Here is a 13,114-nt window from a genome sequence, read left to right as displayed (position 1 = left end):
TTTTCGACGTTCGAAAACAGATGTCTGTTGCCACCGAGGTGTTACTGCTCCAAGACCAAATCCTCCTCTGCCCTGTTGGACGTGACCCACCACGTCACGATGCCGAAGAGCAGATTTGACCTGTAGCACAGATGTGGCCGGGGTCCACTTCCTTGCTAGGGTGGGAGCAGTGCCTCTTACTATGGGGTCCCGGGAGTCTGTGAGTCACATCTCAAACCTCACCTTTGCACACTTAGACTCCTCTACCAGGCTGGGGATAGGCAATGACAGTAGAGTCCAACGCTGCTGAGGCATTTGGGAAGTCCGAGCCACGTCTTAACGTAGGAGCTCACTAGCTTCTCTAGTCGATTGACATGGTTGAGTGAGACCTCGTACATTGTCAACGGCCACAGTAGTCTGGGTAATAACCCAAACTGGAAGCACCAGAGCTTCAGTTTCCCTGGGAGTGCAGTGTTGTTAATCCGCTTGAGGTTATTAGTCAAGTTCTGCCTTAGTTGTTCTAGTTGCCACGTATTATTGAGGTCTGCATTGTACCACCGTCCCAGGCTCTTTATGGGCTTCTCTAAGACTGTTGGAATTGGTTCTCCACTGATATAGAATTGCTCGGCTGTCAGTTTTCCTTTTATGATGGAGATGCTGCGAGATTTACTTAAACTGTATTCTTGCCCATTTGATGTTTTCCAGTACTGTTTAGTTTTTTGGTGTACTGCTTGTTGTTACTTAGGTTTAATTTCTTTTGTGCACTTTTTTGTGCTTCTTTTCTTCTTATTTCTTTCTTCATCCCTCTGCTGTCATCTTTGACATCTACAAGGTGTACAGAATCAGGTCAGTTCTGAGGCACAGAGTCTCTCTCCCTCTTTTTTTCTGCCTGACTTCATTGCCTCCCCTTTTTGTTCAGATTGTCCGTTCCTGAATTCCCTACCCTTTCATCAATCCATCCTAGCATCTTTTCCCTTGTGAAGCCAATCCCATTCACACCCAGGAAGACAGCAACACCTCAAAAAAGTGAGTGTGTATGTGTGAGATGGAGACAGACAGTGGTGAGGTGGTGCTGCATGGGTGAAACAAGATGGGCCAAAAGGCGCAGACAATCGGTAAATCGAGCTTTGGGCTGACACAAAAAGACAACAGGAGTTTAAAAAGAGGAGTTTTGTCCTGATTCAAATGGCAGCTGGAGTCTTTAGCTCACTGTATAGAACCAGTCACTGTGTTAGCATGAAAGAACTCACATTCATTCACAGGACGAAAGCAGCAGCGGTGGTGATATGTGCTGTTGCTCACAGCAACAAGGTTCCTGGTTCAATTCCACCATCAGGCTGAGTCTTTCTGTGTGGAGTTTGCATGTTCTCCTCATGTTCCCCTCATGTTCTCCCTGTGAGTTCTCTAAGGGCACTCCAGCTTCTTCCCCGAGTCCAAAGACATGTAGTTAGTAGGTTTACGTTAATTAGTGATTTAAAATTGCCTAATAGTGTGACTGTCGTTCTCTCTGTGTTAGCTCTGTGACAAACTGGCGACCTGTCCAGGGTGTACCTTGCCACTCACCCAATGGGGACTGGGATAAGCTCCAGTTCCCCCAGAACCCTGATTCGGATAAGCAGAAGATAATTGATTAAGTGATCAATGGAAAATTTCTTCTTCTTCTTCCTTGAATGTGCAGCCTATGCAAATGTACACATTTGTAGTAAGGGCATAATAATTAACAAAAACTGTATGCAATACAATTTTACTGAAATGACTAGAAAAACAAAAATAAAACAACTAAAAAATAAATAAATAAAGGAAATATTTTCACGTATCAACTGTTGGGCGTGGATGCATTTTTTTTGCCTTTGATTCTCAGATTTATTTAAGTTGTAGTGTCTATTCTGAACTTCTGAAAAAACTCAACATCAAATAAACAGTAATGTAAATAAACAAATGTCCTTTATATCAGGTTAATTAAAACATTAAAATTATAACTACCAGAAATTACACCAACCATTTTCAAACAAGAACTTAAATGATCAAACTCGCTCTGACAACATGTCAAACAAAAACTCACAGTAAACTAGAAATAATACCTACTTAGAAAACACAGTGTGTGGTTGTCCAAACAAACAGTGAATAGCCCGGCAGTGTTCACACTACATGAACGCAGACTGCTGATTCACTTCACTACAAAGAATAGGAGCTGGAGATAAAAGAATGCAGTTTTAGCTTTCGGTTTGACTTTTCTGACCTTTTATATCCACAACAACATTTATCCAAGGTAACAATCACAGATCCCTATGAGCAATCCTTATGACAGTAAAGAGGAAGAACTCAGTGGAAGAGACCTGTGGCAGAGCTAAGCTCAGGGATGGGGGGGCTGAGGCAACAAGACCCTAGCTTATGGCTACCTAAGTCTGTTTACCTGTCTTTCAGTCTTTATGTGAAGATGGGCTAATGCTAGCTTAGCATAGAGACAGAAAGAATTGTCTGTTCAGTACTGATGAAAAAGAGGACACTATTTTTCAGAGTAACAGATTGCATAAACATTTACCCAAAGTAACTGATAACAAGCTAAACTTTTATACTAAAAATACTACCAATTAATTTTTAATTCTCTCATATATTAATAATCGTGTTGTTCTAAGATATTCTCCAACACCAGTTGTTTCCCTTTGATGGTAACTAGTGCAGTGGCTGTGTAGGATAACCATTGTTATTCAAAAATGCTGTTCACTTAAATACTTGGAATATTTAGGAATAAAATGTTTTTTAAAATCCAAAGAGATTAATATCACCATCAGAAATCAATGAAGTGCAGATATCAGGGAATCACTCACTGAAACGCGACATCAGGTAGCTCAAATACAAAGCCTTTTGTCTGCTGCCCGGGGGCTCAGGCAACAAACTAACCTATTAGTGGAGAGTCTGGACGTGTGTGTGTGTGTGTGTGTGTGTGTGTGTGTGTGTGTGTGCAGTCTCAATAGTTTGGTCTACCTTCACTGAAGCATTCTCCCCTCTCCTCTGTTAACGTGCTGTTGCTAAGATACCATCTGCTCATCCTTACTCTTCTACACACAAACAGGAGCTTGTGTGTGTGTGTGTGTGTGCGTGTGCGTGCGTGCGTGCGTGCGTGCGTGCGTGTGTGTGAGCAAGAGACATGTTTCTCACTACCCCTTGACTATCCTTGGTATAAACATTCCTCCTCATTCCTTCACACCCTTTCACCGCGTTAAAGGTCACCTGACAGTAAGAAAGGTGTTTTTTTCTTCCCCCTACTCGCCTGCAGATCCTTCCCTGTCTCCTGAAACCTGCAGACAATTTGGGCTGACCTGAGAGCAGACAAGAGGATTCAGAAACCAACATTTGCGCCTTACGCTTCTTTAAACAAAATCCCACAATGTACTAGTTCTCCATTTAAATATATTAATGATAACACAGTGTATGGCCCACATCACTAAACCAATAGCTGGAGGTACAACTCCCATGAGCCTTTTTACAGTGTGCCAGTGGCAAAGACTCATACAGTGCTGGCAAAACACAGAAAAAGTAAAATTGTCAGATTCTTATCCATTACACAGAACCCTCAGGGTAGCATCTGATCAGTCCCAGTTTGTTCTGCAGCATGGCAACAAGCCGAAACATGCATCCAAAATTATATAGAAAAAAATGCAACAAGGACAACAAGAGTCACACACTTTCCCCAGGAAGTGAAACTTTCACTTGTTATATTGAGTCACGCTCTCAATGCAGTTCCATTATAGTAGGTATGTAGGGACATTATGCCTATTTACTCTGTAAACACAATAACTAAACATAATTATAGAAACATTAGACCCTGCAGACAGACAAAACCCCAACAATCACGTGGCCTCTTATGAGCAAGCAGACGACAGACGGAAGGAAGTCCCTTTTCACAGGAAGAAACCTCATGGAGAACCAGGCTTAGGGAGGGGCGGCCATCTGCTACGATCGGTTCTGGGTGAGGAGAGAATGACCTTAAATACCAAGTCACACACTGATGAGTTCCATCCATCCATCCATGAATCCATCCATCCATGAATCCATCCACCCATCCATCCATCCAACTATGAATCCATCCATCCAACTATGAATCCATCCATCCAACCATGAATCCATCCATCCATCTATCCATCCATGAATCCATCCACCCATCCATCCATCCAACCATGAATCCATCCATCCATCCATCCATCCATCCACCCATCCAACCATGAATCCATCCATCCATCCATCCATGAATCCATCCATCCACCCATCCATCCATCCATAAATACATCCATCCACCCATCCATCCATCCATGAATCCATCCATCCACCCATCCATCCATCCATCCATCCATCCATCCATCCATCCATCCATCCATCCATCCAACCATGAATCTATCCATCCATGAATCTGTCGGCCCATCCATGAATCCATCCATCCATCTATCCATCCATGAATCCATCCACCCATCCATCCATCCAACCATGAATCCATCCATCCATCCATCCATCCATCCACCCATCCAACCATGAATCCATCCATCCATCCATCCATGAATCCATCCATCCACCCATCCATCCATCCATAAATCCATCCATCCACCCATCCATCCATCCATGAATCCATCCATCCACCCATCCATCCATCCATCCATCCATCCATCCACCCATCCATCCATCCATGAATCCATCCATCCATCCATCCATCCATCCATCCATCCATCCATCCATCCATCCATCCACCCATCCATCCATCCAACCATGAATCTATCCATCCATGAATCCGTCGGCCCATCCATGAATCCATCCATCCATGAATCCATCCATCCATCTTCTTCTGTGCATCCGGGGCTAGGTTGCGTGGCCAGCAGCCTAAGCAGAGAAACCCAGACCTCTCTCTCCCCAGTCACCTCCTCCAGCCTGTCTGGGGGAACACCAAGGCATTCCCAGGCCAGCTGAGAGATATAATCTCTCCAGCGTGGGCAGACCCAGCATCAATCAACGCTGATGAGTTGATGATAGAATTTACCTCCTCAACTACTGCAATTAACCAATAATTTAATTATTCAAGAGAAAAATACATACAATCACCGACATACATAAATACATAGACATACAAGATTTTTTTAGCATCCAACAGATGAAGTGGACTCAGATGATGTTTTCCTTTATACCTCTTGGTTCTGTTATTAGACTTTAGATTAAAAAAAGATGGGAGACTCTGGAGTCTACTTTGAGTGGTGAGGTACAGCAGGTGTTTTTTAATTCTGTATTTATTTTTGTCTCTTTCATTTAGCCAAATGCCCGCTTCCTGCAGCCTAAACTGCCATGTGTTTTGTTACTCACCCTATTTATGTGTTCCTGTCCAAAAAAGAGAAAATATCGAGTGAGTGGCAGTTCTCTGAGGTGAATGGGACAGACTGCTTGGAGCTGAGAAGAAGGTAAAAGTATCTTAAAGAACCACTCATTACAACCAAGCTATGGAGAAATGCCCCGCTTCTGAAAACCACTGATCACAGGAGTTTAGCAATCGTTTAGCAGGAGACTGGGCTGCAAAATTTTTTCTGTGTTTCAGCCACAGAACCACACACAGAGCCAGACACTGTAGGGATTGCTGGTGTTTATTTGAACATATTTGTACTCATATCTGAGTGCGTGGATGCCTGCAGCACATTAGATGAGAGGGACACCTTTCAAAATAAAGCTTTCCATGGAGATCCATTTTCTGCTGGTGCTAAAAATTCTCCTAATTTTAGTTTTTACCAGGAAAACGATTGCACAAGTGCACTGAGCTAGGAGCCGAGGCCCACTGCCATTGAGTGATGATTCACTTGAGTGAAATAAACAGCAAAGATGCAAAGAGAGACACAGGGAAAGGTATAGAGAAATGCTCTGTTTATGTGGGCTGTCTGTCCATCAGCTGGACAAAGGAGACCCAGAGCATTTGGCTTTTTAAAGAACTCATATGGAAAATAAAATAAAGAAAACTCCCACTCCCTTAGTAAACAGTACATGTCTGTGGACAAGGACAAGACTTCTGCGCCTTTGTTTAGTCACAGCTGACCCAAAGGCTTTCTAGTATGACATTCATATGAAACTGTTGTAGCCAAAACTATGTGTCAGGAGCACTCTAGTAAAATAAGTCATTAGTCATTTACATGTATATTAACATTTCCCATATATTCCTGTGCATAAGTTAAAGGCAGTGAGAGCAGGAACAAGACCCCACCACAGAGCAGATCGGGCATCTCTGAGTCATACACAGCATGCAATGGAGGAACTGGGGTGCAGGTGGGTTACAAAGCGACTTGCAGGACAAAAGGGCTGGCAGTATTTTATGGGACCTCAGCTGAGCGTCATTCTTTGCTGCTCATTTGTTTTGTTCCCCAAGTGTCTTAGAGCTCTAAACTCTTATGTTTAAACCAAACTATCATGCCACCTTAAAACGTAGCTCTCACTCAGCATTAGACCAGGAAACTAAGCTGTTAGCCAGCAGCTCCTTAAATGCCACCATTTAACATTCCCAGCTTGCATACTTAATTAGTTACACAGACAAACAGACAAAGGCAACTTTGTGAACTGAACTAGTAGAAACAGTAACAGTGACAAATAATCGGATCCCATAACTGTACGGTGCATCATGGTGGTGGTGGGAATATTCAAGTTTGGCTCTTCTGGAGTTACCTGCACTGAATTGACTCCACCTGCCCAAGAGGAAGTAGCATGTTTCCCTCTCTGGTTGAAATCCTTCTGGAGAATTATTGATACTGGAGCGGGATAATGAGCCTAAACACACTTTTACAAGAGCTACTAGTTGACCGAGAAAAACGATTTTTCACAAATTCTGTTGCTGTTAAAGAAAAAGGAGGGAAGACATGTTGAGAAAGACATTTTGATAAAAAGAAAAGTATTGTGACAATAATCTACAATTTGCAGATTTTAACTTAAATGAGTAACATGTGGGACTTTTGGACCCACAAATAAAGATTTGTGTGACTTTTTTTTTTTTTTTGTCTGTCCCATTTGGTTCTTTAGCCGTCAGAATTGTTGTCTGAAGACCAACAAGGATACCAAATGGATTTATTTTGCCAAATGGATCATCATGGCATTGCCGTATTGGTCCATTTGATCAACTTTTGTTCATTTGATCAACTTTTGTTTGTGTGACTTTGACTGGCTACGATATTACAATGCTGCATAAATATTAACTTAAGAAACGCTTCTGCAGGCGCTGCTTTACATATTTCTAATACACTGTTCGATAATATTTTTAAGATTTTTCAGGGGTTTAAATGCAGAACATTTATTTATAAAGTCATATTTATGCATTTCTTGCACACTGAAAAAGTCACTGGTAACATTTTGTCCAACTTTAACCACAACAGTTATTTCTAACATAACTTTGAGCTGAACACACTGCTCAAAGAAACCTGCTGTGATCAAGCTTAAACAATCATGGTGCTCTAAGGACTTTGGGGATACACTGCACTGTCCTCTACATCTCTGTAAAATAATGAAACAATACTGCCCCCTTTTGCTGGAAATATGGGATTTTATTCGATTCAACTTTTATTACAGAAAGAGACGAGCAACCCGAAGAAAAAAGACGGCATGAAAAGACGCTGCCAAAGTTATGTATGCTGGGATTAAATATTCCTTAGTTTGACTTGGTGATTTCAACATGGCTAATGTTACACATGTCATGCTAATATTACTTTAATTTACTTCAGCTTCAGCCCAGGACTCTTTACGACCAGAAACTGCTCCCTTTACTTCAGAATAAAAGTTCCTCTTGTACTGCTGACATTTGACTGTATCGACACATATTTCTTAAGAACAGAGTGAGACAACAATCATGATGATTCCAGGATTATTGTTTGAAGCGAGTGGTGGTCGCAAGGCTTGGGGCTATGTTTGCATCATTTACAATTAGAATCTGAATTATTATCAAATTACAAGAAAGAAGAAAGAAATCAGGTAGTCATAGTTGACTAACAAAGATGAGAAACATAATGACCCCTCCCATATAAGCATATTCTCTAACACAAAGACTCAGATCTTGATATCTCAATTGTGACATATTTGCAAAACTTTGCAGCACATTTCCTGTTTCTTTCATATTTTTGCAGCATCGACGACCTGCTCCTTCTTGTAACCCTGATGTTTTCAGAACTGAAGTATTTGGATGTAGAGTTGAAGTGTCACGCCAAAGTTCTGGTTTGAGAAAAAATGATGAAATCCAGTGAGTACTGTGAAGTATGTGATTCTTACAAAAAGAAAGTATGTTTGTTGTTTTGTCTTACTGTGTGTCTTAATTACTCACAGCATCCATAAAGCCTGTTTATACGAGCAATGTCATTGGCGCTCATCTGAAAAGCATTTCCGAAGTCAAGATTAGGATCGGACCTAGCAACAATCGTTGGCTGCCCATTCCTGGAGAAGGAGTATCTAAAAGAACAAACGACAGCATATACTGTGACTGTACCATGCTCATATATGCAGCATTCATTCTTACATAAAGAATACTTATGAACAGGGGAGAAAATAGGCCTTTAAAAGTATTGAATAGTCACACTAAAATCCTAGCGATGACTCCGTGTTTTTTAAATTCTGGATGACATTTTCTCTCAGAAGATGCAAAACATGAAAGGTAACACAACACCTTACAAGCTCCATCAAACTCACCTGCCGTAGTGCATGACAGAGTTGAAGTCATAGGGAGTCTGCAAATTGTTGGTAAGCACTTTCTCAAAGTTGCTCTCTTGTCCTGCACAGACATTTCCAGGAGACAAATGTTTAAATGTTACTCTGTCATGGCTGCCACGATATTCAACTACAAATCTTTGCTCTCAGCTCTGTGAAGATCACAATTATATAACCATAAGGTCTGCATGTTGGTATATTTTGTCATGGTCCTGGGTCGGTGACCCAGCGTTTTGAGCTTATTGTTGATTTTGTATTAGTTGTTAGGGTTTGGTTCTGGTGTTTTATTATCCCACCTGAGTTCTTCCCCGTTGTGTTCGTGTCCCTGAGTTTGTGTTTGTAAAACAGTTTGAGTTTCCTGTTTTACTTTGAAGGTCTGGGTCTCATCGTGTCTAATTAGGTTCAGCTGTGTTCCCCTCTGGTGCGTCACTCCCTCATTACCTTGTGTGTATTTATAGTGTGTGTCTGCCTGTGTTCCTCGTTGCGTTGTCTGTGTAACCGGGTGTAATTTCTGCGTCTCTCTGCCAACATTCTCTGTGCCATTTTTGCTCTTCATCCCTTGTGTGTGTGGTTTCAGGTTAGTTCTTTACTTTTCCCCGGTTTAGGTTTTGTTAACTCCCCGTTCTGCTCTTTCTGTTTTTGTACTTTGCTTTTACTATAAATAAACACTCACTTGCACCCTAGCCAGTACCTGCATTTTGGATCCTGTTTCTCACAACAGCACATGACTGCAGAACCAGCCGTGACGTATTTACAATAAAACATTTACATTCTGAGCGAAAATGAGGAAGAAAGTTAAACATGAAAGACTACTGCAAAGTAACAAAGAAAGTGCTATGGCAAAACATTTTTTACATGTACATGAATAAATGCTTCCATATCACGAAGACGCATATCTACTATTTATACACACAAAAGACTATTTACTACTATATAATTGGTTTTACTATTTTGTATCCCCCCAATCAGTAAAGTATCATGCTTAGTAGTTACTCCATGTTGCATTGTTACTTCCACACTTTCTATTTCCCGTCAAATAAAGTGAAGCATCCTACTGAGATACTCTGTATTTCTTTAAAATTCATTTTCTCAACGAGAAATCAGATTTTCAAGAAGAAAAAATGTTTTCATATAGATTCATTTCTACATTCCTGACATGATGCCTTTGAAGTCTTACAACATTTGTTATTATTGGTTTGAGAGTCTTGGGACCAAAGGAATACCGGATGCACTGCTGTCTTATCTGCTGAGCTTGGAAAAGCACAGCTTACTTGTAAAATGCTCATTGGTATAAAACAGAGTGTCCCCTGTCCTGGACTAATGTGAAGTGTAACCAAAGGTTTGTGTAGTTGAGCTGACCCGGGGTGATGTTCTCGTTGAGGATCTTCACATACTGGTCCCTGTCGGAGCGGACCTGCTCATGGTGGAAGCCCAGAGCATGAAGAACCTCGTGTTGCACCGTTGACTGGAACAAGCAACCGTTTCTCTGGAGGGAGACTCCCTGTCCTCGGCTCTGACGGCCCACGTACGAATAACACCTGATACACAGTAAGATTATTAAAAAAACGATTGAGATTGAAGATCTGTCTTCCCTTGATCATTTAACAACCCACCCCAGATTCATCTTATTGCCTTACAAGATGCTAGTCTCTAGTCCTGGCACGAGTGGACTAAACAGTATGTGAAATAATTGAGAACAGATCGTTAAAATGCTATTTACCCTCTTATGAAGGGTATGCACTTCATATAGTAGCAAACAATAATAAAGCTGGACATTTCAGCACAGGATGGAGCTGTCACAGCTCATTTTCATGATACAAATAGAATATTTGCAATAATTATTTACATTTTAAAAGGTTTTGAGGACGTGAGTGTGTCAGTCCTGTCTTATCACACAGTGTCAGTACAGGGAGTGCATTCTCACCCTTCTCCAGAGAAGAAGTAAAGGAAATTGACTTGGTCTGTCCTCCAGACGAACCGAATGCAGGTGGACTCGTGGAAGGTGAGCAGGGCATTGATGATGATGTTGCGCTCCTGAGTGGCTGCACAAACAAATACGAGTCTGCTGAGGAGCTTCTTTGAACAACAGTTGCACTGCATCACCTTCATGTTTAGTTTATTTGATGCATAGAGTTGAATTTCCCAGACATGCTTTATGAGAAAAAATTCAACAGCTTAGCGATGTTTCTGTATATTTTTGTGCTTCCCCTCTCATCACGTGACACCTGACAGTCGTCTGTATATTTGATATTAGCAATCTAAACTGTGCTTAGGAGACTGTTGACACTGCCACTGTGACAATAAAATGACAAGTATAACAAACAGTTTCAGCTGTCCATGTGGCAACATCAGCGGTGTCACCGCATTGTAAAAAGGTTGTGTTGGCTTTCTGTGTGTGGAGTTTCCCTGTACTTGCTAGTTACCATATTTAACAGTGAATTTTAAACATAAAGAGTCGATATCCCCATAACTCTCATACTTCCCATGCTTCCATTCCCAGGAGAATGGAAATCAATATTAAATGAAAACATAATTTGACACGTTTGTGGATCTGTTTGCTGTTGTTGTCTCTGTGAAGCTGGTTTCTAAACATGTTATTATTTTCAGTTTACATTCAATTCAATTCAATTCAATTTTATTTATACAGCGCCAAATCACAACAAAAGTCGCCTCAAGGCGCTTTATATTGTACAGTAGATAGCACAATATTAAATACAGAGAAAAACCCAACAATCATATCATATGACCCCCTGTGAGCAAGCACTTTGGCGACAGTGGGAAGGAAAAACTCCCTTTTAACAGGAAGAAACCTCCGGCAGAACCAGGCTCAGGGAGGGGCGGCCATCTGCTGCGACCGGTTGGGGTGAAAGAAGGAAAACAGGATAAGTTCAGTTCAAGTGACTTATTCTAGAAACAACCTAAATTATATATCTATTTGATTCATTACATATTTCATCCTTCAGCCTAAACAGCTCGTGTTTCCTGGTCTGTCTTTTAACTCTTTAATAAAGATGACATTTGACAACAAGTTTAATGAGCATCCAAGGAGAAATATCTGAAGTCAGTGTTTAAGGGTAAAGTTTGTGTTGCTTACAATATACAGAGGAGATGGAGACAGGTACGGTGACTTGGCTTCCACTTTTGGGCCACTTGCAGCCAGTGGCTGTGCATGGATCAGCATTCTTGGTTAAAGTGGGTGCAATGTCGCCATGAACCAGGCCTTTTGCTGCAGCACAACAAACAGAGAGTGGATGGATGTTCACAGAATGCACGTTTACTTGTTGAATGCTAAGTGATAAAATGTAAAACAAAAAGGAGAAAGCGAGTGATTGATCATCACGAGTGTTGGCCGTCTATTTTCTGTTAACAGGCTCTGGAAATTTCCATTTTCCTCCAGTATTTCTATGTTAACCAAAAGAGTTTTATTATGTACATTTTCACTTACATACGTCAGCGTTGACTTTTTCAATGATCGCTGAGGCACCCAAAAGCTCATCTGAGGACACAAGGGGGTGGCAGCACGTTAACTATAAGCTCTCAGATACAATTTAACTTTAACATCTGGGAAGTATTTTATCGTTCAACGCACCTCTTAGATCTTTGATGACAGCAGCCCTCTGCAGTACAAAAACAGCAAACACATTAACTTGCTGTTCATCGCGTTTAAAATCACACTGACAGATTTTGGTATCATGGTCACTGGTATAAGCAGACACGGTGAGAAGTTCACGGCTTTCACAGAACAGCAGGCAGCGTTTAACAACATTAGCAAAAACAACAAGAGTCAAACGTACCAGAGAAACGGCCGTCATTGACAGGAAGAGGGAGAAGAAGAAAGCTGGAGTCATGATGTTGGTCCTCTGCAGTTAACCTACAGTCAAAGTCTGACCAGCATTTGGTTATAAGAACTTGAGTGTGTATAAATGCTGGAACAGTAAAGTAAATCAATGCTGTGAGGAGAACCCAGAAATCTGATTCTTCTCATCTGGATGTTGAATTTTCTCCCACTGAAAATGCAACATCCACATGAACAGAATCAGCTTTCTGGGACTTCCTTACCTGTACGATTGAGCATGTATCGAGACGAAATGAGGAGGTGAGCTGCTTACCTGCTGTACCAGGCGTCTGCTGGATGCAGCCGCTGTTCAGCTGCTGCATCTTTATAGACAGCTCACACAGGGTGTGGTTGACGTTTCACCAATGTCTTTTGAGGTTACTTTACAATTCATGACTTTGTTTTTGCTCATGTCAAAACACTGAAATAGCAACAATTTTCCAGGAAGGAAATTTGAGCAAAGAAGCGCAGCCTGACAAAAGCACTGGGATCATTTCATTATTTCAATTAAAAGTTGCAAAACCCGAAGACGGATGCTTTGCCAGTGTAAATGAAATTTTAATCAGACTTGCTGGGGTGAAATTAATGAAATAGCTTTAT

At 41.3% G+C, this 13,114-nt stretch overlaps 1 protein-coding gene across 1 annotated transcript; it reads right to left on the bottom strand.

Moving 5' to 3' along the window:
- Nucleotides 1-8,291: 8,291 nt before the first annotated feature.
- On the bottom strand, nucleotides 8,292-12,527 carry LOC134627969 (hatching enzyme 1.2-like). Its single transcript, XM_063474538.1, has 8 exons — nucleotides 12,474-12,527; nucleotides 12,269-12,296; nucleotides 12,125-12,175; nucleotides 11,774-11,905; nucleotides 10,604-10,721; nucleotides 10,039-10,217; nucleotides 8,662-8,743; nucleotides 8,292-8,424 (listed from the first exon to the last, which is right to left on the bottom strand). The coding sequence occupies exons 1-8, from the start codon at nucleotides 12,525-12,527 to the stop codon at nucleotides 8,292-8,294; spliced, it is 777 nt and encodes a 258-aa protein (XP_063330608.1).
- Between the last annotated feature and the right edge of the window lie 587 nt (nucleotides 12,528-13,114).

This window comes from Pelmatolapia mariae, linkage group LG1 (genome assembly GCF_036321145.2).
Source record: "Pelmatolapia mariae isolate MD_Pm_ZW linkage group LG1, Pm_UMD_F_2, whole genome shotgun sequence".
Taxonomy (NCBI): Eukaryota; Metazoa; Chordata; class Actinopteri; order Cichliformes; family Cichlidae; genus Pelmatolapia; species Pelmatolapia mariae.
The sequence above is the reverse complement of the archived record's forward strand: the minus strand, read 5'-3'. Positions and strand labels throughout refer to the sequence as shown.

Coding starts and splice junctions, on each gene's coding strand:
- LOC134627969 (XM_063474538.1), bottom strand. CDS start 12,527: ATGACTCCAGCTTTCTTCTTCTCCCTCTTCCTGTCAATGACGGCCGTT. Junction 12,297..12,473: donor CAATGACGGCCGTTTCTCTG/GTACGTTTGACT, acceptor TTTGTACTGCAG/AGGGCTGCTGTCATCAAAGA. Junction 8,744..10,038: donor CAACGAGAACATCACCCCGG/GTCAGCTCAACT, acceptor ATGTCTGTGCAG/GACAAGAGAGCAACTTTGAG.